The sequence below is a fragment of the Lonchura striata genome, chromosome 9, assembly GCF_046129695.1.
Source record: "Lonchura striata isolate bLonStr1 chromosome 9, bLonStr1.mat, whole genome shotgun sequence".
Classification (NCBI taxonomy): Eukaryota; Metazoa; Chordata; class Aves; order Passeriformes; family Estrildidae; genus Lonchura; species Lonchura striata.
In genome coordinates this window covers 8966010-8992798 of record NC_134611.1, presented here as the reverse complement: position 1 = coordinate 8992798, position 26789 = coordinate 8966010, and the positions used below count along the sequence as shown (strand labels likewise).

General features: G+C 46.9%; 3 protein-coding genes across 4 annotated transcripts; 1 reads left to right on the top strand and 2 right to left on the bottom strand.

Moving 5' to 3' along the window:
• Positions 1 to 271: 271 nt before the first annotated feature.
• LDLRAD1 (low density lipoprotein receptor class A domain containing 1) lies at positions 272 to 8124 on the bottom strand. The gene is made up of 6 exons (XM_077785346.1): positions 4437 to 8124; positions 4000 to 4054; positions 2313 to 2447; positions 1836 to 1973; positions 1215 to 1343; positions 272 to 514 (listed from the first exon to the last, which is right to left on the bottom strand). Exons 1-6 carry the CDS (start codon positions 4455 to 4457, stop codon positions 369 to 371), a joined length of 624 nt encoding a protein of 207 aa, XP_077641472.1. The 5' UTR covers positions 4458 to 8124; the 3' UTR covers positions 272 to 368.
• A 300-nt stretch (positions 8125 to 8424) lies between these two features.
• Positions 8425 to 16552, bottom strand: TMEM59 (transmembrane protein 59). Of its 2 annotated transcripts, none has more exons than XM_021541905.2 (8): positions 16313 to 16552; positions 14243 to 14348; positions 12043 to 12137; positions 11689 to 11841; positions 11339 to 11423; positions 10943 to 11027; positions 10109 to 10217; positions 8425 to 9392 (listed from the first exon to the last, which is right to left on the bottom strand). In XM_021541905.2, the coding sequence occupies exons 1-8, from the start codon at positions 16499 to 16501 to the stop codon at positions 9237 to 9239; spliced, it is 978 nt and encodes a 325-aa protein (XP_021397580.1). In that variant the 5' UTR covers positions 16502 to 16552; the 3' UTR covers positions 8425 to 9236. The 2 variants fall into 2 exon arrangements, with proteins under 2 accessions (XP_021397580.1, XP_021397588.1); XM_021541913.2 differs by having other exon boundaries at positions 10943 to 11024.
• Positions 16553 to 16792: 240 nt separating this feature from the next.
• TCEANC2 (transcription elongation factor A N-terminal and central domain containing 2) lies at positions 16793 to 22144 on the top strand. The gene is made up of 4 exons (XM_021541927.2): positions 16793 to 16918; positions 17859 to 18000; positions 19198 to 19391; positions 21189 to 22144. The coding sequence occupies exons 1-4, from the start codon at positions 16817 to 16819 to the stop codon at positions 21375 to 21377; spliced, it is 627 nt and encodes a 208-aa protein (XP_021397602.1). The 5' UTR covers positions 16793 to 16816; the 3' UTR covers positions 21378 to 22144.
• The last annotated feature ends 4645 nt before the right edge of the window (positions 22145 to 26789 follow it).

The window sequence follows — 26789 nt, the reverse complement described above, 5'->3', positions numbered from 1 at the left end:
TCTCCTCCTGCCAGTGAAGATCAGACTATGAAGGTGTGCTCACCTCACCCCAGCCAGCTCCTGCTCCCCGGGGCAGCTCTCAGCGTGGCTGCCTGCAGAGGCCCCAGGGTGGGCACAGAGGAGGAGCCCCTGGCCCAGGGCTGGGAAGCATCTCCAGCCCAGCATCGAGTCCGTGCTGCCCAGGAAGGAAATGTCACTCCTGGCAGCTGTCCCACAGCCAGGGTCCAGCTGAGGGCTGCCACAGGCCTCGGTCCCTGCTCGGTGTCACTGCGCTGCTGGGGAGGATTTGCTGGGGCTGGAGCTTCCCGAGCAGGTGGCAGGGCAGCACCCTGAGGCTCCAGGGTGACCGGGAAGCAGCCTGCCAGGATTCAGGCTGTGCAGACGAACTCGTCGGACCAGTCCAGGCAGTGCTGGGCTCCATCCCGGCACAGCCTCCTGGGGATGCAGGAGCAGAACTGGAAGTGCACGGGGCTGCAGCTCCACCAGCCCGGCCCGCACGGGGGGCAGGCGGCCGCTGGGAAGGACAGAACAGAGGGAACTGAAATGCTTCTGCTGCACTGACCCCCTCCCTCCTTCCTTCCACGGGTAAAATCCTTTCATCCCCCAGCAGAAAAGCTGCTGGTCACAGCCCTGTGACTGTGAGCCCACCAAAGCAGACGCCGGCTTGGTGTTACCTGTCACAACCAGAGTGTGACATTGCAATGACTTCCATGGCAGAGAAGCCAACCTGGGGGGAACAACTAACTGTAATTTCCCCTCCCCCCCCTTTTTTTTTGTCCAAAAACCATGGGGATGACTTAGGAGCAAATCTGCTGCTCGTTTTAGCAAGACTCAGCTCCTGCACAGCTTGGAGATCCACCCATCTGCTGACCAGCTACCAAAGGCCAGTTTGAATGGTTGCTACTAACTACAGCCACACATCCTGGTGAAACTGCTCCACATCAGCAAGCCACGGAGGAAAAGCCATTTTTGGGACTGGGAACAAAGCATAGAGCCTTTCCTCTCTCAGGTGGCACCAGACTTTGATGCAGAAGCCTGGGCAGCAAGGGGGACTGAGCCTGCATGGTTCACACTCCCACCCCATCCCAGCCATTCTGTGTTTCAGTGGTGGGTGCCAGCCTCCAGGCATTTCCAGCAGCATCCACCAGCACCACACCTGTAGAAGCTGTTGCCACCCATCAGCAGAAAAGCCAGGAGCCAGCAGACAGACTTACAGCCCCACGTCTCGTCAGAGCAGTCCCCGCAGTCGTTCATCCCGTTACACCTCTGGTCAGCATAAACCCAGGATCTGGGGTTGCTGCAGTAGAACACCAGGTATCCTGGGAGGCTGTGGGGCAAGTCACCTGCGAGGGCACACACACAGGACTGCTCAACTCCCCCAGGCACAGACACACTGGCTAAAACAGGGATGGCATCCACCAAAGGCTGCTGCCAGGACACTTCCCCTGCAGTATCAAATGAACATGAGCAACGGGGAAGCTCTGTCATGGCACACAGGAAGGCTGCCCCAAATTCTGCTTTTTTTAGTTTTTCCCCCAGGGTGACTAAACTAAATTACCCATGTAGGCATACAGCTTCACTGATGGAGGAAAACTACATCATGGTTTAAAAATAAAACCCTAGGAAGATCAGACGAGCTTGGAGTCTTTAATTCCTGGCATTCCTGCCAGGTTTTGGGCAGTGCCACCTCTCAACATCTGCCCTACAAAGACTCTATCAAGCCTATCTGCTCACACAGGCAGCCAGAAGCACAGAGCAGGGTTAGAGGAACCCTGGCTGCTGTCTCACGACTGAAAGACCAGTGCAGGGGAGATGCTCACAACAAAACCACTCACCACAGAGCTGCTCCTGCTCATCCTCTCCGTTCCTGCAGTTGCTGACTCTGTCACAGACCCAGCTGGCTGGGACACAAGTCACACTGTCGTCACACAGGAAGCCTGTCCTGTTATTAGGGGCTGTGCAGAAGCGGTTCACTGAGGGGAAAGCAAGAAAACCTTTATTTTCCAGCATTTTTGTGATACGAGGAATAGATCAAAGGGAGTAAAGGGGGATTTCTGAAATTAACTTTATGTTCTGGAAATAACCAGGGGTCAGGATTAATTTCTGGTAGGTTCATGGCAGAATCTGAAAACCACACCAGTAGTCCTAAGCATGACAGTGCTACCCAGAGTTATGCCAGCCCTACAGAGCAGATCAGCAGAGCCAGGGAATGGCTGGTGGCCATCTGGGCTGAGCAAATCTGGTACAGCTGTGCTCATGCAGCACCATTTCTGCCTCCCTTACTGAAAAAACAGCCACTCTTGGGATACAACCTGGTGCCCGTGGCAGGAGTGCCAGGGCTGCCACCCCCGAGGCCACGGCGGCCACGAGGACGAGCAGCACCACGGCAGAGATGCAGAAGTGTCTCTGTGAGCAGCCAGTGCAGGCACCACATGGATGGCAGCGGCCTGGGGGAGGCAAGAGAGAGAGTGAGGGGCTGAGGAAGGGTCTGGGGTGTTTCAGAGGGGAACAGTGCAGGGACACGAGGCTGAGGTTTTGGGGTTTCTGCACGCAAGGCTGGTGGGGGCTGCTGGGGGTTAGGGCTTGATAGCTGGGTTTAAAGAGCCAAACTCCACCATTAAACACCTCCTCAGAGGGAACTTTGCTGCTTGCAGTGTGGAAGAACTTGTGCTGCTGCTACAGAGCACTGGGGTGGAATGGCACAAACCCCACATCTCCATGGAGCTCATCCCGTGGGCTCGGATGCAGAAGGATGAAGGACAAACCCCTGCCCACCCCCGTGGGACAGCAGTGACACTGAACCACACAGGGCAGGCTGGTGTAAGGCTGGGGAAGGTGCCCTCCCAGAGCCCATAACAAAACTCCCCAAGAGGTAAAATTTCATTTTACAGCACTTCAGGCTTTCTGCCCCGAGCAGGACTCACACTCGCATGGAATGAGGCTGGATGATCAGCACAGAACGGTGAGAAGGAACTGAAGAGCTGCCCTTTCCCTCCCTAACAACATCCCCAGAGCACAGCAACCTCCCAGGGACTCCAGCTCTCAGAAAGGCAGGTACATAAATCACACCAACTGCAGAAACTAAAGGCCAATCCCACAGTCACTGCAACACAATGGTAGCACAGGTGAGCACCTGCCCTCACCTCAGCAACCTGCACCTGCAGCTTTGCCTCCAAACCAACAGGGTATTTTCCTCCATTCCTTCATATTCCCTGACCAGTAGCAAAAAATATTGGTGTGGTCATCTCAGAAACATGTAACCAGTCACTTAAGACAATCCTGCCTGTACCATTGATTTCGGTATATCTGAACTTTAAAATCTTTAAATAGAATTTTAAAAAGCTTTCAGGAACAGAAAGAACTTTTCAGATAGTATTTGTCTTAGCTGTGCTTTGTGTTTGCTTAGTTGTTTAGTGTTCAAACTCAAGGGAAGGGACAGCCTCTGCTCAACAGCAAAAGGATCCTGATTCCAGCAACCTCCCCCTCTGTCACGCTCAAGCAGGAGCCAAACAGAGAAGATTTCAGCTCAAAAGAGAAATGGTGAATTATAGCATGTCTGTGTCTACAAAATACCTCTGACTACAAAGCACAACAATTACAAACAAACTTGAGTATAAAATAATGGAGGTGATGAAATGTTGCAAGCTGATCTTCAGGCTTGCTACTTGGTTCTGTTTGATCTCACCTCATCCTTCAGAATATGGGCAAAATTTGCTGAAGTTTGGCTATTAAGACATAGGGAAAGGCCACAGCAAACTCATTACAAGCCTTTCTGTGACAGACAAGGATCACCTATGATACCATTACACATATGACTGCCAGCTCCAGGACAACACAGAACACCTGAAGTTTATTAATTTCATAATCTGGACATTGCACTACATAGAAAGAGGGAAAATCAGTCCAAACAGACTATAAAGAGTGGTTGTAATTTATATTACATTGATAGTTTCCATTGATTTATACTTTAATAATAGAACTCTGCATTTTATTCATTACCTCTTTCTCCAGAGAAGGACTCTGTTGAACCAAAAGTAGCTACATCACTGTTTCTCTAGAAGGAAAGGGATAAAAGGGATTTACAGAATCCCACAGCCACACAAACTTCACCTTTCTAATTTTCACATCTTACCCAGGAATACCTCATGTACTCCATTATTGTTACACACAAGCAAAAATTGCCTCAGTGAAAACATGGCCCACCTTTAATTCCCAAACAATCAATCATATCCCTTTTTAAACCTTAATTACCCATTTGTAAAACAAATACTAACCAAGTCCAGCACTTTATATCAACTCTTTTGTATCAAGGTAGGTAGAAATAACTCAAAATCTCAGAGAAAGCAGTGATAAAGAGGTCAGGCAAACAGCACTGGCTCAAGGACACATGTACTTCAGGGAGCAGCTGTATGTAGGATTTTTCTGAAGAACTGTACCTGGGGATGAGTTTTGTTCATGCTTCCCAGAGCTCCAAGGACCACAGGGAGTTCTCTGCACCTGAGCACAAGCGAAGTTACCAGGATACAAATCCAACAGAGGCAGGAGAGCAAGGAGAGCACCTCACAGACAGGAGGGGACTGGCAGGGCAGTGCTGAGCCTCTGCTCAGTGAAAGCCAACAACAAACCTCTCATTCTTCTTGTCTCAAATATGGTTTCGCAACAGGACATTAGGCAGCTCAGAGTAAACAGAGATTTAGGAAGTGAAGCCCTGCTGACAGGTTGGAAGACAAGCACTCACCTCTAGCTCATGCTGACTGCATTTATCCCTGTGGTCATGGAAAACCTCTTCAAAGTAGAGCTTGAGGGAAATGAAAGTCTCATCTTCCTGAAAGTCTCCTTTCTCCACACCTCCTTCCCAAGACAGAGCTGTCACATTGCCCTTGTGGCAGCACCAGCCCAGGCTCCTGCCAGGTGATGAGATCTCAGGAGAGCTGTGCAGGGCACAACCATCTGGAACAGCTTCCTTGCTTGGGCAATGAGCACAGGCACAGGAAATCCTCCAGGCTCCTTTTTTATTTGAGTGCTTGAATTTCCAGGCCTCCAGGAAGGCTTAGCAGCTCAGCCTGCAGCAAACATGAACTGACAAATACATTGGAGCTTTCTAAACTGGCTGCAGGTCTCAGCACAGCTCCCACAGAGAGTTTTACAGCTTCAAGGATGAAATTTCACGAGCAGGCAGCTTTTACATGGGGATAATGGGGAGAAAAAGCATCAAGTTTTTGAGGAGCCTGGGTTATTCTTGCAAGAGGGTCCACAGGACTCAAGTGCTTCCAAATTGTTGCCACCCCACAGGCCACGACTCCTCCTCAAGCAAGACAGTCCCACCAGGCTGTGGAAAGAGGCTGGCAGCCAGATTGTCTCTGAGCTGGCATTGCCTTGAATTGGCTCAAAGCACCACGTAATGCCTGACAGGGAGGAACAACTGCAGCTCTCCAGCTTCCCTCTCCATCCCCACACATAACCCCACCCCCAATTATCCGGAGTCAATGCACTCTCCATGGCCAGGGCATCTCCAGCCCTGCCCTCACCGACCAGCCAGAATTAAACACACTCCTGCAGGAGCTCCTCCTTCAGTACAGCAGCATCAATTTGGCCAAAACAGAAGCTTCTGACAGGAATACCTCACTACTAAAGGTGGTGCTAGAAAAACTCCTGTTTCAAGAAGGATTTTTGGGTGAAAACATCCAATATCAAGCAGCAAACAGTCTGCAAGTCTGGGCAGCCACTGCAATGTGGAAAAATGTCAGACTAAGCAGATCTTAAGTTCTGGATCTCTTGCTCTTTAAAGAAGAAGTTTTAGTTTCTAATCAGATTTGATACAGGACTATTTTGAGCCTTCATAAAGCTTATTAGGTGATTGGGAGTTTGGTAACAGCCCTGTGTAAGAGCCAGGTAAAGCAGGCCAGCTGTGCATACCCTGCAAAACAATCTACAGTGAAGAGTTTAAAATGTGGAGTCAACCCATCCTTGGAGACAAATGCCTGTAAGAGATGTCCAGAGAAGGGCAACAGATCTGGGGAAGGCTCTGGAGCACAAGTGTGATGAGAAACAGCTGAGGGGGCTGGGGGGGCTCAGCCTGCAGAAAAGCAGGCTCAGGAGGGACCTTCTCACTCTCTGTAACTCCCTGAAAAGAGGTTGGAGCCAGCTGGGGTCAGGCTCTTTTCCTCCCAATTACCAAGCAACAGGACAAGAGGAAACAGCCTCAAATTGTACCAGGCAAGGCTTAGATTGGATAGCAGAAAAAAAAATTCTTTACTGGAAGAGTTATCAGGCTTTGGATCAGGCTGCCCAGAGCAAGTGTAAGTAACTCCCCTAAAGCCATGTGGCACTTGGGGACATGGTGGTGTTTGCAGTACTACGGAAATGGTTGGACTCATTCTTGGAGGTCTTTTCCAGGCTAAAAAAATTGATGGTTCTACAACCTGACATCTACCACCATCTGTTTCCTGCGCCAGGATTATCAGACTCAGCTGTAGCCAACCAGGCAGTTGGATTTTAGAGCAGTTACCCCACATCAAAGACTGCTTAGAGTTCAGAAAAACGAGTTCATGACAGCGATGTAAGAAACATAAGCAAGCTCTTCTGAAGTTAAAAAAAATAGACAAATATCAGAAAAGCTGAAGAGGCAACAGATATCAAGGTATCCAGTATGATAGAAGGTTATTGTTAATTCTAGCCCCTAAAAATACCCGTTTTCCCCAAATATACCTTGGCTATTTCTGCCAGCAGTAAATTGCACACACTTAAGAGGGTGACCTCATTTGTGTCCAGATGATTTAATTCTAAACCCAATACAGGTTCAGTTGAACACATGCCTAAAGAGAATATAAAATGCTTTCCTCCTGCAGTTTCAATAATTTAAGGCTCTTCATTTAAACAGTGGTTTTGAGCAGAGATCAAACCCAAATTGCAGCCTCTGAAAATGGAGATGTCAGTAAGTCAAACATTTAACAAAAAATGAATAGGAAATGACATTTTGCAAAGCCAAATGCCAAGACAGCTTAAAGAGTCTATTTAGATTAGAAATCTTGAGAAACAGTTCAATTACTTGCTATGATCTGATTTTACTGAGGGAAGATCTTTTGACAAGTTTACAAGTACAACACTCACCAAATTCCTCAGGCTCTGGCTCACTCTGGATACAGCAGTGCCAAGTGCCAGTGCCACAGGCACAGAGCTCTCTGTGACCCAAGAGCACATTGCTGAATCACTGACTGCACTGCACAGATCACTCAGCTGAAATGCCATTAAACAGCAAACAAAAGACAAAACACCCAATGAAAGCACAAGTTGTTTGCTTAACTCGAGCCCAGAGCTGTAAGCAATGGAGTTTTGAAGAGAAAGTTTTGTGAAATCAAGTCATCAGCCTAACAGAGGTTGTACTGTCCACGCTGGAACAGGCAGAGCCACGTGTGCACAGAGCTGTTCCCTCTGCAACCACATGTAATGGTAAAGGAAAACATTTAAACAGACTTGCAAACATTTCCAGAAGCTATTCAGTTAGAAAAACGGGGATTGCTGCAGTCTCTTCTGGAAATCCCAAACCCTGCAGTGCTAAGATGGGCACTGATCCCTGAAGCAAAGGCAGCACTGGCAGAGTGGCTGCTGAACAGGGCTGCAGGAGTCACAGCTGAGCTCTGGCATCCCCAGCAGAGCGGGGCCGTGCTGGGCTTGGCCTGTGCAGCATCACTGACACAGTCACCTCCCGTCCCTCCCGGTGAGCAGTGTCCCCAAGCACCACCCTGTCCCTTCTCACAGCAAGGCCTCTGCAGTGACACCTACACAGAGGGCAAGGCTCCTGGCACCCAAATTTCTGGGCTGTCCCACTGAAGAGTTCAGCATGAAGAGGTACCGATAATTTAAGACTTGAGACTGTAGTTCCTGCAGGCTGATAGAAACCTGCTTCAAACAAACATCCTCAACGATCTGAAAACTCTTGACAGCCACACTGCTGGGCTGGGGTCTGCACATTCCTGCCTGATGGCCCCTGACAGGCTCCATCAGCTGCACTCACACAACCACCTGCTCACAGACAAGTGGGGAATGACCCCTGAGCCAGGTTTAAGTAAGGGAATACATCACTGTATCACCCAGAATCTCCACAGTTCTTTGTTACTTTTTAAACCTTTGAGGAAATTCTGTCTAATCAACAAAAAAATGACAGTGAATTGAAGACTGTGCGTTCTAGCCAGCATTCACTTAGACACCCTAAAATAAATCACCAACACCCCCAACCTGCCAACACTGTGGGAACCAGCATATAATAAGATCCACAAAAAATAGGTTAGACATGAGGGACATTGTTCATTGTTGCTGTGTTAGTAAATCACAGCAAAATCAGGTCACGTTGCCCATGAGGAAGGCTACAGACAGGCTTTCACACTGAGCCTGTTGTGGTCAATAATTAACCATGGCAAACAGCTCTATAGTCAACATTTTCTATACAGTCAATTTTATTTGTCTGCTCTCATTTCTCAGGAATCAACTTGTTTCTGTAAATGAAGTTTACAAGACCAGAATAATTAATCAAGAACAGAAAGTCAAAGTTTTCAGAAAACACAGGTGCTAACTTTACAAGCAATTTAAGACTTAAAAGTTTGACAAAATAACTGACCATGTAATGTTCTGCATGTGAAGGGATATGTCTGTAAATTTTAACACGTTTCCATCTTTCACAAACTGAATTCTAGCTTACAGTACCTCACGAATGCTTTCCACCTTGAATATTACCACACTGTAGAAAAAATATATTTCTATTTTTGAAGACAGGGTTGTTTGTGCATGGACATTAACAAGTACAAAAAAATTCCTCAGATAATTTTATAGTATTTCCTCTTAACTACAACAGAAAGTGCAACACTAGAAAGGCATGTCCTGCCTACTTAAAATGTTTCATACCTTTACAAAGCTAACTCTGACTGTACACATTACATCCTAGAACACACAAGTAAATTTAAAAGTATCCTGGCAGAAATATGGAAAGCATGCTTACAACTTTTGTAAGCAAAAAGACACAATAGCAAACACCAGTGAAAAGTGATTATACCTGGAAACAAATTCATGTCTGAATGTCTGAATCTTCTCTACTAGCTGAAAACAAAATCCCATGACATTTGTTGATTTTGCAACTTTATTTGCATTTAAAGACTGGCTGCTAAGCTTCTCAACTGAGGAACCACCACAATCAATCAGGAGTTTCTAGTTCTGTTAGAATTAGTCTATCAGATCCAATGGATTTAAATTGCAGATTGATCCAGATTGACTTTTGTAGGAAGAGGTCCTGCTTCTTCATGTTCCTCAGTCTTGCATCTAACCACAACAAGTGCAGAGGGTGGGTATCTGTTGAGTTTTTGCTCATTCATGTATTCCAAATCTCCATAGATGCTCAGCTTCTGAAACATTTAAACAAGGTACTTTAAGACAAAGACTCTCCACATTGTGAATAAAATGAACTTCATTATGCAGCTGCATTCCAGGTTCTGATGGCTGCAGCCCTGCAGCACAAAGCTCTCTGTAACATCTGAAATTCAGGGCTGGAACTAGACTTACATCCAGAAGAAATGTATGAAATCTGCCAGCACAAGGGTGGATACAGTGTTTGTGTAACAGCTCCTTTGGCCTGCTAAGACTGAGTCGGGACTCTCTGGGCACTGGGAGAGTGCCTGCTCCCCTCCATGAGACTCTGCACTCACCAATAACTGTGCTGTCACTCTGCTCTCACTGCTGATCCTCCTGCATTAAACCCACACTGGGTCCCCCCTACACCACCCAACCCTCGGAACAGCTTCATTCCCAGAGAAATGAGAATCAGCCTCCATTGTTCAGAGACCCTGAAGGCTGTTCAGAGTACAGCATTACAAACCAAGAGACATCGTGTCTGAATAAGGCTCAGAGCTCCTGTGAGCCACAGGAATGAGCAAGAATGCTCCGCTATAAAACCATCATTTAAATAAGCAAAATTGGCTTGCCATCCACAGCTGTGGATGGCAAATAAGAAAACCCTCCTTAACCAAACCTCCCCCAAATATTACTTAAGTCTCTGGACAGCTGTAACATAAAAGCAATATAATGAATAAATCCCAAATACTGTAGCTCTGAAATGCAGTACCTCAGATGGAACATACTGCTCTACAGCTGTAGCCACAGTTGCACAACAAATCCAGAGCAGCACCAGCACTGACAGGACAAGTGTAGTGGTTAAAATCCAACTGGAATTTCTGAAATGAGGAGAATGTTGATAGATTTCATAGACTGAATACAAGACAATGGACCTCTAAAAAGTTTGGCTCATTTCTGACTGCCTTTCCTGCCAATTCATTAGTCTCTGGCCCTTCCAGCTACACAGCCCACTGCAGACTCCTAGGTACTCTAATGCCTGTTTGATATCACAAAAGACTTGCAGGATTCTGTTATGGGGCCCTAAGAATCCTCCTTTTAAATCTGTTTACAGATTTAAAACCAGATTTTTCTGTTATTCATCTGCAGGACAACTCACTGATCCTTCATGTGTGAACTTTTAAGGAGAAAATAAGAAAGCTTTAATAAATACATACTGAGAATTTTCAGCCTGGACACAAGACCTACCAGTGTACTACATAACACAATCCCAAAACAAAGTGCTTTGCCCTAAAACACATCTGGAGCTAATGAACAGGCAAAACATAGTATTGATTAAACAGTTCCCAGAACACACTCAAAAAACAGTGCAGGAAATTATCAATATGTTGTTCACTAGAAAGGGAAAGGAAAAATCAAAGCTGGCAGGACAGCATGCAGAAAATACGGGGCCAGCACAGCAAAGCAGCACTAATGGTCAGATACAAAATTGTGATGCTGTGCATCCTGAGCCTACAGACTTGGACACCTTGAGACCTCCCAGCAGGGCTGCACAGCCAGAGGAAAGGCCTTTACAGGGGGCACAGACAGCTCAGGACATACGTACATGGAGAGACACTTGAAGAAGCTGTCGTTGGCTCGCTCCTCGAAGAGCCCCCGGAACGTCTGCGAGCTCCCTGGCCGTCCGTCTGCTGAGGCACAACAGCACAAAGAGAGGGCACGAGAGCAAGGGAAGGGAAAACCCACACCCCACACACTTGGTCTGTGCAGACAGCATAAAAGGAAGCTTTTAAAACAGCCCCAGCTTGCAGGCTTCCATTTGCAGCAGAGCTTGGATTCTGCCGCACTTTGCCAAGTGTACGCAGCGCGCTCCGCACAGTAAATAATTACATTGCAGCTTTCTAAAAATTTGCTTTCATGTGCCACCTGTAATGTCATTTTTAAAATTTGCATGACAGGGAACATTTGCATTTACTCTTCCAAAGCACAAAAAACAACTTACAGGCTGTTTTACTCAGCGACAAGGATCCTTTTGTATCTCCAGTTTCCTGATCAAGCTGTGGAACATACTGCACTTCTGGCTTTGACTAAAACAAAATAAGGACTTATGAGATCCTGCTAGAAAGCTTTCACTAGTTTTGATAATTTATATTTTCAGAATTAATACAGAAATTAACCTTAAGACATGCTCCATTCTTTTAAGTTTGAATTTTAAAATGGCTCTAAAGGCAGTGAAACACTAGGAAAAACTAAACACTTTTGATGGTGCTCTAGAGACTTTTCTCTGGCTGAAAGAAGCAGAGTTGAAGTCAGCAGCCAGGACACCTTAATCTCAATGAAAAAAGGAAGCACCTGGAATATGACAATTTTGCCATCATCTGCTTGAAGGTAGAAAGTCCATGAGGATGTTATGAAGCTCTGAGCTGAGTCCATCATGTCACTCCAGAATGATCTCACCAGTGTCAGAGGAAAGAGGAGATGAATCCGTGGCATCAGGGACATTAACTGCAAGCACAACATTAACATTTGTTCCATTTCTTTTTACATGAAAATGACAGAGGTTACATTATTGCTCACTCTTCACCTCATATCTAGATTTCAGTCCTTAGGAAGATTTATCTTCCATTTGAAGAAATTTTAAAAAGAGACGACACACACTGAACAGAAATAAGTAGGTGGTATTTGAAAAACATGTCACCTACTTACTTGCTCTTGCCTTAACTCAGCAAATGGCAACTGGTTCTGGCATCCAAGATGGCAAGCATATTGTTCATCAGATTGGGAGTATGCTTCAGTACAGGCTGCAAGGGAGAAGTTCCCCAAATGAGATGATAAATTCTGCATTTTAGTTAAGAAAACATTCTCAGTATAAGTTGGATCAGAAACAAAGCAGCAGTTGACAATCCCATTTTGCAGGGGAAGATATGGCAATCCCAGGGTAGCATTTGCTCTGAGGTCTAATGACAGAATCAGAGCCTCAACAGAGCAGGGAGTTGAAATCTGGCTGCAATCAGAGCAAATGATCACCAATGTTACCCTGGCTGAGCTCAGGGATGCAAGCTCTCATTGATTCTCCCACCACCACTACAGCTTTCCTCTACATATCACACAGAACATCACAGAACAGAGATGGAATCCTAAAGAGAACAGAGGGACCATCAGTCCATTAAACCCCTTTGAGATAACAGCAGAAACCATGGTATCACAGGAAAATCAAAGGAGCATTTCCTGCTAATACAGAAACTGCACTGAAAGTATTATGGAATAATTTCTTATAAAAAATGAAGCTAACTCTTTGTTTTCGAGAGAGCTTCTATTAATTGCTCACTAGAGATCACAAAGACCAAGAAACCTAAATTACTTGAAGAGAATAATTTAGTTTATTCTGCCCATGGACAAATCAGACAGATGATACACAGGCACATCTCTCCTGCATGATTCTGAAGCTTAGGTGGACAGTGTTGCAGTAGTACCTGAAGTAAAGAATCCAACTAAAAAGCAACACAGAGGACAGGAGCTCTCCCAGTTTTCCAGAGGGGCAAATGGACCATCCTAAGGACTAAGAAGCCAGCAGGAAGCATGGCAGCAGCAGCTAAACATTTGAGTGCTCAGCTCATGGCCCCTGAGCAGCCATTCCATGCTGTAACTGCCACCAAGTCAGTGTTTGCAGGAAGCACCGGAGACAGAACTGAGCAGAGCAGCCAAGATGGATCTGCCAAGCACAAAACAGTCAGGGCACCCAGCAGCAGATTACAGAACATAAGCCAGCAAAGACAACAGCCCCAGGAAGAAGAGTTAAATCAGAAATAAGCAACTGTTCCATTACTCTACATGTGCTCTATTGCCACATTACCCTGCTTTATGGCACTCTTTCTTCTGTGGTTTGACAACTACACTGACAGGCTGTATCACAGCTACAGTGTGACAGACTGGAGCATTAGCCCATATCTGGAGTATTTACTGAACTTTTGTAACACATTAGCATCTTTGCATGACAGGCTTTCTGCTTCCCTACCTGAGCTGGCCACAAGCTCTCTTGCTTTCAGGAGCTACTGAGAGGACATAGGACTCCCCTGAGTGCTGGCCTGGTGCTTAATGGTATTGGTAGTAAAGGTGCAGAGTTCCTGCCTTTCCTTTCTGAATACAACTGTGACTCAGCTTCCTCAGTATTGTTGGAACGAAGTTCTATGCAATTCCAAATCCACTATTAATTGGCCTGTATCACACACAACCCCTGGAGGGACATAAGGTGTGGCACTTGGGGACATTGGTTGGACTTGATGATCTTAAAGGTCTTCTCCAACTGAAATGATTCTACATTTCCTCTTCACTGTTACATCTTTGCTGTAACACAGACAGCCTGAGAGAATTAGCAACCAGTACTTAAAGGCCTATTCCAAACAAAGCTGTAGCTCATTCCCAAGGGGTTAGCTGCAGGAAAAGCTTAGGATGTAGGCTAGACCACAAGTTACAAGGCACAGTGAGATCTGTGCTCTTGCTACACTGAACAATTTGCTTCTATAGACAGATTTGTCAGGACTGGCAAATGGGACTGATTGTCACAGGGAATTATTAAAAGGCAAGTGTTATTTGCCTGGATTTCCCCCCAGGCATTTTGTGTTTTCTATGACAAACTGTTTATAGTAAAATGCACTACTTCTAATTTATTTACAGACATTGATGCTACTTGAGAAATTCAGGAAAACAGCAACACTGCGGAGAACCTCACAGACAACAACCTTCCCATAAGACTTTTTTTATATATATATTCTGCATATAGACTTTAAGAAGCTGTTAAACAAACCCAAAGCAATCGAAAGGATGCCACCAACTCAACAGCAGCCCTTCAGACACTGCAGCTGTCCCTGCACTGTGTGTGCAGCTGCTGGGGTGCTGCAGGGCTCACCAGAGTCACATTCCTGTTTGGTGCGATTCAAGTCGGCGCCGTCGTCCACGAACTGGCAGATGGAGAAGAGCCGGCAGCCGCGCTGGCAGGCGTACAGCTCCTCTTCCTGGGGGGGCAAAGGAGAGGCTTGCACACCTCCAGTCCACAACAAATTGTCAGAAAACAAAACCTTTTCCTGTTTGGCTGGGTGCTTTTGTCCTCCTTCCCTCCACCAGACGTGCAGCTGGCCTGGTGTGAGACGGGATGAGCTGCAATAAACCCGAGCCAAGCAGCACAAACAGCTCATGGATTTACCTGCAAACCTGGAGCAGCAAATGCTGCTTTGGAATTCCAGACCCACAACTCACAAGCAAAATGAATGTTTGAGAAAGTGCTGTGTTTGAAATTAAGACAGTGCTGTAAAAGATTTATTGATGTTTAATCCTACAAAGAGTAGGAAAGCTTCATTCTCAGAACTTAAATAGTAAAACCCAGCAGGAAAGGACCAAAATCCTCTAATGTGACAGGGGAATACAATGTATCTAGACAGACTAATGACTCTAATTAGAGCTGCAACAGAACTATCAGAAAAAGAGATTACTTTCTGATGTCCTACATAGCACCCTGGTTAGCTGCCTACTGCTAGCTCCACAAACAGAAATGTTTATTTATTGTATTGAACTGAAGGGCAGAAGTGTTTCCCCACTGCCAACTATTAAAATTATGCAAATACAGAAATGCTACACCTAGTATTTCTTCTGTCCACAGTGAATCGAAGCTTCTGTGACAGAGTGTCCCACTGACCACACCCTGCCACTGACCCATGAATCAGAACTTCAAAGCCAGCAGCCACGCAGACTGCACAGGTGCAGAACGGGCTCTGAATTAATTTAACAACAACCAAACACACCACACCTCTTGTACAGCCTGCTGTACATAACCTGGCCATTGGAACTGAGGCCACTCGAGTTCATCTGCTTTAAAGGCACGAGAGTAGAAAATTAAGAATATAAACTAAAACTCAAATCTGACACTGACAAGGTGGGTGGTGCTGTAGCAGAAAACGTTTTGTAATTTGATATCCAGATAAATGAACTGTACAGATATATTTCCATCACAGTCTCAATGAAGTTTGTCTTATTTTCCACCCATAACTAAAACAATTTTCTTTCAATTCCACCAGCAGTTTTGTGACAAACAAAACAAACAGTAAATGTAAAAGATGTGACTGTATTAGTGAACAGCTCCAACGATAGACAAAATTCTTATTCAAAGAGTAAAGTAATAAAATTTAAAAGTGCAATATACCAAAACAAGCTATGTAAATTTACTCATATTCCACACAACTCCCTGTTTCTTTCCATCTACAAAATCCAACTGAATTCCATGGGGAAGCAGACAAAGCCCTGTTACCTGATCCTGGCACTGCTCCACTTGCCTGCTGCCTTCCCGTGAAATCCCAAATACGGGGTAAGAGTTCCACCTGCTACACAGCCGCAGCTGACAATGAAGTTTATGGCCAACAAAGAACAAGGATATATGAGATTTGCGATCTGGGATTTTCCAAATTTAAGCCCATAGTTCAAAGGCGTGCCAGCATGAACCAACAGCAAACCCTGGGGGATGAAATTAAATTCCTATCAGACACAACTTCAGTATTTTATTATGAGATAAAAAGTTCCCATGAAGACTCTGACGGGCAACTTGTTTGTCATCATTTATGCTTCACCCTTCAACATCCAAGTGCCGCCCTGGCTCGGGATCGTGACCCTGCCACGAACGCAGCACTGTTTCAGTGCCCAAAATATGGAGCAGCCCAAGCCAAATTACAGCTGTCTTTTTAAGTATAGAATGAAAAAAACGAGCAGCCAAACGTCCCAAACCCACAAAAGCCCCAGCACTGACAAAGCTGTACTTTGACAACAGCGCTTCCCTGGCAAGCGGCAGCCTACCCATCTATTTACATCACGAAGTATCTGTCTTTGGAGAAGAGACGGAGCTGCAGGGGGAGAGGGGCGAAGGAAGGAAGGAAGGAAGGGCCGTGCCAGCCCGGGGGAAGCGGCGCAGGTGTGGGGAGGGGCCCGCCCGTACCTTGGGGTAGGTGTGCAGGGGGTAGGTCAGCTGGCAGGCGCGGTGACACGATGCCGTGTTGCCCAGCACGGAGTCGAAGGCCTCGGAGGAGGCGGCGGGGAGCTGTCCCGAGGCGGCTCCCGCCTGGATCACCAGGAACAGCGGCAGGAGCAGGAGGAGGACGGCGAGGCCGCCCCGCCGCACCGCCATCTTCGCTCCTCCGCCCCGGCACCGGCCGCCAGCAGCCTCTCGCGAGATGTGCCGCTCACGGAGCTTGCTGGGAGATGTAGTCCGCACCGCGGGGCATCCCCGCCCATTCCATAGAGCCTCGCCCCCGGCGGAAACTACCGTGCGGAAAGGGCGAGGGAGCGGCACCGTCTTCCGCGCGATGCCTGCTGGGAAGTGTAGTCAGCACCGCGGGGTACCCCCGGCCATCCCATAGGGCCTCGCCCCTGGAGGGAACTACCGGGCGGAAATGGCGGGGCCGCGTCGGCGGCTTCCGTGAGGGAAGGCGGCCGGGCGAGCATGGATCGGTTCGTGGTGCGCTGCCCCCGCGGCCCGCAGAGCCCCCGCCGGGCCGCGCCCGCACCCCGCGTCTGCCGGCAGGTCACCCTCGAGTCCCTCAAGGCAGGTCACCGGTGGGAGGGAGCAGCGGCACCGGCGGCGGCACGGGCGGGGCGGCGGTGCGCGAACGCCGGTTCTGCACCGAAATCTTTGCAGCGCTGCGGCGGGATCCGAACAGGGGAGTGGCTGTACAGTGCACAGGGCTCCGCTGCCTTGCAAGGGGGGCCGTGGGTTATAACTCGGCTGGGCACACATTCGAGGGCAGCCCGCCAGCCGCAGTATTTCCAGCGGGCTCTCATCCCTTTCCAGCAAGGAAAACCCTTCCGTGCATTTCATGGATGTCGTGTGTGAGACCTGCACGAGAGCTGAACCCCTCTTGGTCGCCTGCTTGTAGAAACACAGCAGCAAAACACCTGCTGCACCAAAAAAATCGAAACAGTGGTGCATAAAGCAGTGCAGTTGTCTGGCGTGCACTGCTGAATAAGATGCTTCGCATCCAAAATATGAGACTGGCACTTTTTGAGTCTGCTCTGTCAAGGTCTGTGGCAAAACCAGTGAAAAACACTGCAACTGTGCAGTGTATTCGGGTTTGCATTCGTGTTCCCTACTGCTTTGTTTCTCACCTTGCTGGCATTGTTTTACTTCTATAGGCAATCTGAGCTGGATTCTAAGGATAATCAGCCACCTCCCTCTTCATCCCTTTTCCTATTTAGAAACATTTATACAATGGATTCCTTAAATTCAGAACACTTCTAGGAGGAGTTTTCTGTTATGTGCCCAGAGTTTGGCAGACCAGGGTGAAGCCTTTCACTTTGTTTGCTGGTTACTTCAGTCTTTCTTGATTTGCAGGAGTTTTCTAATTCCAAGCAAGTACCCATTATATATTCTGTGCCATGATCAATAATTCATGTATTGATAACAGCCTCATTAGCTGAGATGTAGGTGGTGTCCTTACTTATCATAACAATATTCCACTTTCATAAGGAGCTTTTCTCTTTCCCAGAGAGTTGTGGTTGTGGAAGACATAAAACGATGGAAGTCTATACTTGAGCTTCCTGGGCAACCAAAAGAGAACCTGATGGAAGCTTTGGAGGAGCTGAAGAAGAAGATACCTTCCAAGGAAGTGTTACTTTCTACTAAAATAGGTACATCTGGTCTATCTAAACTGTGAATATTAGGCTGTCTTGTGTCTGCTTGGCTTGTCAGTACACTAGAGATTAGTTTGGAAGCTTTTTAAGAAATGAAGAAATTACTGGCAGTGAAATATTGTTGATATCAAGCCTGCAGTTTTCACAGCTGGTACTGAAAAAGTCAGCTGTCCTCTGATTCCTCCCAGGAAATACTGCATCACCCCTTTTGTGGTCAGAGCTTTGACGAGCTCTCCTTGGTAACTCTGTGGTTTATTCCTTCTCCTGCTGTCAGTGCTCATTTATCTGATTTGGCTGAATCCCCTGAAGGTGTGAGAAGATCTCAGAGTGGCCCAGAACTGCTTTCTGCATCCTCACGCTGAGGAACCCCCAGAAGATGGGCAGCTCCGTGCAAATGGCACAGCCCGATGCCTGCCTCTTCTCCACAGGACTTGGGGGAGGGATAAGGGTGACCACATGGTCCCTGCCTTTCCTGAACGGGGAGAGCATCCCGGCCTTTGTTTGCCATCAGAGCAGCCGGAGCCCTGGAAAAGGAGCTGCAATCCGCCCCTTTCTCCGTCCTTCTGATCTGGCATTTCATTTGCCGTGTTCAGTTTATTCAGGCTTTTCCCGGGATTTTTCCCAATGCCTGCCTGAATAGCGCCGGCCTGGAGGAGGCACTGAAGCCTAACAGTGACATCTCCTGGCTAACAGCGCTCCTGGCCAGGGAAAAACACCCCTCTGGAAGCAGGAAGGTTCCTTTTGTCTCCTCGCAGGGGAAAGCCTCTTCTGCACTGCCAGGCCCTCTGGATGAGAAAGGTTCTGCTTGATCGTGGTGTTCCCACGTTTAAATACTACAGCCATCACCAGCAACATCTGCTTCCTTAAAGGGGTTCCCAGCTAAAAACCAACACTTTTTGTAGGCCAAGCTTAAAAACCTTCACCAGATCTAGGATCAGTGAAAACAACTAGCGCAGCCTGTTAAATAAGTGTCACTCCACACCTGGGTGACTTGGGAAGGTGATTTTCACAATTCCTTGCTAATTTCTCAAGCTCCATTCTGAAATCCTCGTCATTTTCTGTTTATGTTTGTGTCAATGCTTTGGTTGTTTTGCTGAGGCTGCCCAAGCTAAGAAAGTGTGTGGCTGCTTTAGCACCCATACGATTTGACCGGTATCAGTTGTCAGTCCCACGGGAGCTGTTCCTGATTTCCAGGTCACACGGTGAACAGGATGCGCAAACACCCTGACCCGGAGGTGTCCAGCCTCGCCAGGGACATCTGCAGGGAGTGGAAAGCCTTCATCAGGGAGCACTCCAACAGGCCCTCCATCGAGGTCAGGAGCGACCCCAGGACCGAGGCCTTCAGGAAGAACGCTCGGAAGCTGCTCTGCGAAGCTCTGGAATTAGAGGTGCAGTTCTGTGGCTCCAAAAATCCCTTCCCGTGGGAGCAAGTTAAACCTTTTCCAGCCAAGCTGGTCCTGCCTGCTGAGTGGGGACAAGACCAGGTGATCTGTTCCTATTTTTAGGGATTCACAGCACATCCCTATAAGTAACATCATTTGCAAGGTAGATAATGGTTTTTGGTTGTTAACTAAGCAAACCTGCTAATTGTGAGTGAGGTGTGTGGCAAGCACATTTCTCTCTCTCTCAGGATTTTTCATAGAGGTGCACAGAGAGAAATGTGCTTGCCACATAGGTGTATTTGTTGTCATTTCCATAACCTGTGAACAGATTACTTGTGTGGCCACTGCAGTTGGGCTGTACAAGGTGGAAATAAATAGAATATGAAGTTTGTCCTACTAAACAACTATGAAAGCAACAGTGGGACTTTTTGGGTGTTTCCTAATTAAATATTTGCATATTAAAATCTATAGCAAAAACGGAGAGGCAAGGTTGATAGTATATAAAGTGGTGATAAATACCTGCTCCCTCAGGTATGTTTAACTAAATGAACAAGGCTCTGCTGTAAGGCTTAGTAACTAGTTTGCTTGGTCTATGAAATGCCATAATAATTTTAATTTTCAATTTATTCAGTAATTATCCTTTCAATGGCAAGTCCAATGATAAACATTCAAGAGTTTGAAAGTTGTGTGTTTGCTAGCTGTGAGAACAACCTCTCCAGCTTCCAGTCTGGGACAGCATAGAAGGATGGTTCACTGTAGGAATGCCTCAGAAAGGTGGGAGCTCACCTTTGGTGAGTCCAGCTTAGTTCTTAAAAAGCACAGCTATGCATGGTAACTATAGTGGCAGTAAAGTCTAAATCTGTGGAACATAAAGATTTTGTTCCTAAAATGAGCAGAATTGGGTAAAGCAGAATTGCTTCTGAACAGGACTCACCTGAAAACACCTGCAGCCACCACATATGCAAGCAGAGGGCACAGTAGTTGAACTCCTTATTAAGGCAGGGAAGCCACAGCCGCTGCACTGACACCTGAGAGGCTGACAAAAGAGAGAAGGGAAGGTGGGACTGAGTGGACCCAAGGGGCTTTTTAGTGATGGGTAGCAAAACCTGTGTGGTGAAGGATTTGCAGGAATACTACTTAGCTCACTGGAATCTCCTGCATGCAATGCATGGAAGATTCCCCATCACAAAAGGCAGGAGAGAAATTAAAACCATTTCTTGAAGGGTGGGGGATTGCTTCCTAAACTGTGCTGAATTACAGGTTTTGGCACATGTTGAAGCAATAACTACATAATTAACATTTAGCAAATCCCTTTCTGCATTCTTAATTACACCTCCTTCTACAGACAGAGATCCCACATTTCCCTTTATAGCACCAGGCAGAGTTGCCAAGTGTTTGGCATGTCTTAGAGTTGCTGTTGGAATCAAATTTAAAATAGTATCCAAGGTACCTTATATCAGCCAGATCAAAAGTGAGCTTTATGGAGACACTACAGCATAGCTTATAATTGCAGTGAGCTTGATACCCAAAGCTTGTCACAGATTAGTTTCCTGTTGTGATGGCAAAGTACTGTCACCCAGCTGGAGGTGGGGATATGTTCCCTGCCACTGACCACGCTGCCTTGTCCCTTAATTGCTAGGGTGGAATTAAATTGCTCTTCCTGTTACACTTGTGATGGGAAGCAGATTTCCTTGAATCTAAGCTGATTAATGAAGAAACACCAAAAGGCACCAAACTCCAATTTCAATCAGCTGGCCTCCTTATTAAATGTAAAGATCTAATTTTATACTTTGCTGTTTTCAGATTGATCACCCACTGGCTGAAAATATTGAGCGCGAAGCTTTTCATCTGTGTTCCCGCCTCATTAGCGCTCCGTATCGCCGGGCCGTGCGAGCCCTTGTCTTCTCATTAAAGCACAGACCTGAGACCCGAGCAGGAGTCAAGGATGGCACACTCACCGTCCCTGCCTTTGTACAGAGCCATAAAAAGTGAGGTGCTGTGCTTGATCCCGAGGGAGAACTTCCTGTGCCTGCATCTGCGTGGATCTGGGAGCCCTTCCCACAGTGAGGGGAGTGCAGAAGGGCTCACTGGTGACTCCCTGGCACCACTCCACAAACGGGGCTGCTGGAGGGAAGGACTAATGATGGAATGGGTGCTGGAAATCTGACTTGCTGGAAATCCATGTGGGCCTGTTGCAAGGAAAGTTTCTTCTACTCTTCTGTGTCTTTTCCATCCTTGCTGACTCATCTGTTTCTCTTTTCTGCCTGTTGTAGCTTAGTTTAGCTCAATCCCTGAGGTGGATCTTCAGGTGTAATCAGCTGAATAACCCTTTTAAAGGAGCAGCTCTGTGCTCCGCTGGCTGGAAATACTGGTAATTATGGGTAATTGGTCCATGGGAGGGGATTCCTGGGGGAGAATTGCAAACTGTAGTTAGCCCTAAATCAGCCACGTCTGCTGCATCTGGGCCCGGCCTGTGGCAAGAGCTGTTTTGCCAAGGTGATTTCCCTTTGCTGCATTCCAGAACTGGATGCAAAATGGATTTCAGTAACTTCCATCTTCTCAGTCATCCTGTGATTTGGGGGATTTTCTAAAGCCCCAGGGTAAAGGTGCTGTTTAATGCCTCTGCTGTTCAAGGAGCCCCTTGTTCAGCCTTCCAAACCTCACTCATGATGTAAACATGGTGCTTGTTTTTACTGTAATGTGAAAAAAAAAGTCTAATGACTTATCTAAATAAAACTAAAATACTCCCTTTAAAGGCATTTTTTCTCTAAAAGGAACAGGGTTCAGAATGATTGCGTGAACAAATCTAAGCAACAAACTATTGTTTAAATTCTTTCTAGTTACTGAAAATTCAAGTTCTTGCCTCTATATTTGCTCTGATTTCTTTTGTGCCACAAGTTGTCTTGTTCTCTATAAGCTGTTATTAGGGCTATTCCAGGCATGGTGTTCATATCTTCACCTAAAAAAGGACTGACTGTCATTACTTGGACCTGCTAGATACTTTTTCATCTGTAGACCCTTAGCAGAATCACCCAGAACTTACTTGAGATGTTGAACTCCATAAATTTAATTAGGTAATTGCAGGTTCTCTTAAGAATATCTTAAACACTGTTTTGTTTGCTTGGGTCAGTGCAAAACCAGTTTTGCCTGTGCACATTGGAGGTGTTCTCAAACAGCTGAACACAGAAGTTTTATTTGTAGGAAGTTAAAGTCAGGTGTGTTGGAGGCAGAAGCTGGCAGATCCATGGTGATGGTGTGGGTAATATTCAGTAACATGTAATACTTGTTGACCAGGATGTAGCAAAACATGGGAAAACCCTCAATTTCTTACAAGCAATCAGCTCCAATTTCCATTTAAATAGCTTCAAACTGCACAGCTTTAATTGAATTTGTGTATCCTGGACCATCAGGAGGGGTTCAGGATCAATGAATAACACAGCTTTTGCATCAGAGCTGCAACACCAAGACCTGCAGTTATTTATTTTCAGCTTCCTGTTCCTGGTGCCAGGCTGTGTTTTCTCTATTTGGGTAATGTGAGAAGCAAAATTCCTGAAAATTAGGAACTTCTGGTCTAATAAGAGCCCAGTCAAAGAAGTTTCCCACACAGGTCAGATACAGTCTAGCTGTGCCAAGTATTTTTCATTTAGAAAGTAATTTCAGGGATGTGGAGTTGCTGCACATGACCAGAAAATGCCTATAAATTTCCTCTATTTAATGGTTGATGTTTTTGCCCAGCTTGTTTCAAAGGAACCCAAGTGTAAAGCTCTGGGTCCAGTTCTTTTATCTTGATGTTAAAGCTGGTAGTAACATTTGGGCTGAGGATTCAGCTTTGCAGAAAACTGACTGGAGGAACTGGAAAAGAGTCTGGAGAGTTGGACTCAAGACCCACAGCAGGAAGAATTCAGGGAACCAAGGAAGGTTTTAAGGACAAAAACAGGAAGGAAGGTTGGGAAAGAAAACAAAAACAGAGATGGGAAAGCAACAGGCCAAAAAGGGCTTCATTTTCTCAAAGGGTGATGCTGAATGTGACAACAGGATACTTGATACCTGACACTAATGAAGTTTTTAATTAGTGTATAAAACCCAGATTCCCTCCATGGAGCAGCCTTACCTGCACACTGTGTTTGTTTATGCCTTGGGTTAGCTGCTGAATCAGTTTGCTGCTCCTTGGCTCTTCCTTCCCTCCTGTGGCTGATCCAGGCCAGTCTTCATGCTGGGGAAACCCCTCTACATTAAAAGGGAGGATGAAAGTGGCTCCTTTGTGCTTGCTTTCTCTAGCATGGAGACTGAAATTCCTTTTTACAGTGAAATGTTAAAGGAGGGAAGCACCCAATCTAGAGAAAAGTTCTTATTTTCCCCCTTTTTCTTCCAGATTAAGCCTATCCCACAGGTTGCTTTCAGCAAAGAAGTACATACATAAAGCTGGCAGACCTCTAGAGACCTGCTGCACCCATCAAAGGGAGGAGGGAAGCACCTTCTGGAGGTGTCACCTCCTGATCCCCCTCCCCACACGTGGGGAACACAGGGCGGGCTCAGGGCAGCACCAGGAGGAATGGAAAAGGGAATTCACTCCTGCCAGAGCTGACTTCTGACCCTGGCTTTGAAGAGCAAATTTGGGAAGGCAGTAGGTGACAGCTTGCTCTGTTCCCCATCAGCAGGCACAGCTCAGGAGAGCTTTGTCCTGCTGCAAATTACTTGGGTGAAAGAAGATGGGAGTAGACAAGACCCTCCCTGTTCTTTGGAAAAGAGAGAGCTCAGCAGCTCACCAGTTTTCATCTTTCAAGAGGCTCTTCAAAGGTTTCTTCACAAAGAACCCAAACTTTTAGATCTCATTTGCTTCCCTGGCAGTCCTGTAATATGACGGGTTGGCTAAACTGGCCCTGGATTAAAAGACATTAAGACAAGAAAATGCCACAGAAATCCTTGGAGCCCAAAGGATGCTCCAGGAACTTCCCTCCCAGGGTATGTTACGGAGCAGAAGTAGGAGGCTGGAGCAGTGGAGGACAGAAGCAAAAAAGATGAGGTAGAGGGAGAGAAACACATGAAGGATTTTCCCAGCCCAGCTGACCACAAAACCAGCAAAACCTTGCTCCTCCATGCAGTGCACTGCAACATTCAGGTGGGTAAACTGGCACCTCACAGAAGGGGAAACTGAGACACAAAGGAGCTCTGACATGTCACAGTAAGTAAGAAAAAAAAAAAAAAAAAAAAAAAAAGAGAAGCCCATGCCAGGGTTACACTGCAATTAATGATGCTCCAGTTCTTGTGCTGGCAGTCCCCTGAACAACATCCATGGTCTCTCTCAATTAAACTAGATTATGGAATGATCCTTGCTAATTATATATTATTATCTAGCAAGCAGTTATCTTGCTATAAAGGTTTCTCCTTTAATGGACAAACACTGTTCCTCTAGCACAGCCAGCCCCAATGGCAAGAAAAAAATCAAAAGCCAAAATAATTTCTGCTGTGGCCAATATTTTGCCTGAGCTGGAATGTTCACATTGCAAACACTGCATCCTGTCCTAGAGAGAGGGAAGAGGAGGGGGAGGAGAGCTGCAACATGCAGAACCAGCCAGAGAGAGAAGGCAGGATCAAATCAGTACCCCCTAAGCTGCCACAAAGACACAACTGTAAAAAAAAAATCAAAATCCAGCTGTGAAGTCTCCCACCCATCATGGAGCACTCAGCCTCCACACACCAAAATCCCCATGAGCAGGACCCTTTCTGTCCCTGGGGCTGTGATGATCAGGAAACTGGGCTTAAAATAAGCTTGGAAAACAACTCCTGCTAAATGCCGTCATTGCATTTTTAATTGTCCATATGCTTGATCCATTATGTTTTCCCAGATGGCTGGGCTGCCTGACTACTGCCTCCTCCCTCATCTGTGCCACTATGGCCAGGGTCTCCAGCAGGTACCTGGATCCCCAAGGCAGGGACACCCTCTGTGTCACTGTGGCCAGGGTGACCTACCTGTGAGCTCCATCCTTCCCAGCACAAATCCACTGACCCATCCGTGCCAAGCTCCTGGGGAGCCATGACTGGCTCAATGGCAAAAGGGGCTGGTGGCCTCCTGGCCTTACACACCAACATGCAAGAAAAGCACCCTGAGGAGCAGCAAACCTGACCCTGCTCCAGCCCATGAACTGCCCTTGTGCTTGCCCAAGGGCCAGTCCCTGTTAAATTACCCAAAAATGTTTGAGGATTGGATGCACACCACCAGCATCCCCAGCATGCTCAGCTCCAGTACTGGCTTCCTGGCCATCACAAGCATCCCATTCCCAGACTGGGATTAGAATATAAAAACTGAAAGGACACAAATAACCCTCTGAGCAGAGCAGTGGGGGAAGGTCCACCCATGGAGGACCGTGAGTGTCCCCACAGAAAACTTCCAGTGAACATAACAGAATAAATTGCCTGGGAAGGGGTGGATCACAACACCCTGTGCTTGCTGGGCTCCCCAGTGGGATGCTCAGTCCTGCCCAGTGCCAAGGGTCTCTGGGCAGAGGGAGCAGTGCCCATTCTGGGGCACTTCCACCATCATTCTCTTGTCCAGTGCAGCAGCACAAAAGCACATCCCCCAGCAGCACACCCTCACAGTGCGACACATCAGGAAAACCTTCCTGGTAAATAGAGAAAACACAGAGAGCATGGCTGAGATTTTTCAGGTATTTTAGCACAGCTTCTCTCCAGCAGGAGCAATCTCCCCAGGGAAGGAGAGGAATGAACCAACTGATCCCCTGAGGGTTCTTGCAGTCCTGTTTTCTATGATCTACAATTTTCCAACAGTTCTTCACTGGATTTGCAGGCAGACATTTGCAGAGGGATAACAGAGGCTCTCCCTCCTGCACAACAGCCAAGCCTTTGCTTCAGAGAGACATGACTCCATGTCTATAAGCAAAGCCAGGAAATGGGAAGGCTGCATCCAGCCCGGCTCAATCCATCCATTGTGCTCTAAATAAATAATCAGATGGGCAATGGGAGCACTTCCCGTGCCTGCTGCTCTCCTGCTTGCTCAGGAAGCACTGGGCAAATGCTAAGGAGGGCAACTGAGGCCTGATGTGTGAGGGAAAGAGTGCTGGTGATGGATTCTTGATAGCTGTTTGCCACTCATCTGAGCAGCTTTTGCATGAGAAGGGTTTTTTCAGGAAATTACCTGGGCAGTCCTCCTCCCCTGCTGGGCTCCATCCCCAGCCAGGGCAGTACATCAGGGAAGACCTGGTTTGACAGGGGATGCCAGTGAGCAAATTCCTGCAGGACAGGGAAAGACCAGATGCCTAAATCTAGTGGAGAGACTGAGACATGATGGAGGAGGACTGGAGGCTGAGGAGGGCTGGTGTTTGGTGAGCACCAGAGGCTTTCCTTGCTCCAAGTGAGATGACTGGCTCGAGTGGCTCACTGGTGGTG

Bases quoted from the DNA above. Each gene is read 5' to 3' on its own strand.
- LDLRAD1 (XM_077785346.1), bottom strand. From the start codon at position 4,457: ATGAACAAAACTCATCCCCAG. The intron at 1,344-1,835 runs GTGAGTGGTTTT...GTGCCCTCGCAG, and splicing joins TGAGCAGGAGCAGCTCTGTG to GTGACTTGCCCCACAGCCTC. The intron at 515-1,214 runs GTAAGTCTGTCT...TGTCCTTCCCAG, and splicing joins CTCTGACGAGACGTGGGGCT to CGGCCGCCTGCCCCCCGTGC.
- TMEM59 (XM_021541905.2), bottom strand. From the start codon at position 16,501: ATGGCGGTGCGGCGGGGCGGCCTCGCCGTCCTCCTCCTGCTCCTGCCG. The intron at 10,218-10,942 runs GTACGTATGTCC...TCCTCATTTCAG, and splicing joins TTCTTCAAGTGTCTCTCCAT to AAATTCCAGTTGGATTTTAA. The intron at 9,393-10,108 runs GTACTGCATTTC...TAAATGTTTCAG, and splicing joins AGCAGTATGTTCCATCTGAG to AAGCTGAGCATCTATGGAGA.
- TCEANC2 (XM_021541927.2), top strand. From the start codon at position 16,817: ATGGATCGGTTCGTGGTGCGCTGCCCCCGCGGCCCGCAGAGCCCCCGC. The intron at 16,919-17,858 runs GCAGGTCACCGG...TCTCTTTCCCAG, and splicing joins TCACCCTCGAGTCCCTCAAG to AGAGTTGTGGTTGTGGAAGA. The intron at 18,001-19,197 runs GTACATCTGGTC...CCTGATTTCCAG, and splicing joins GTTACTTTCTACTAAAATAG to GTCACACGGTGAACAGGATG.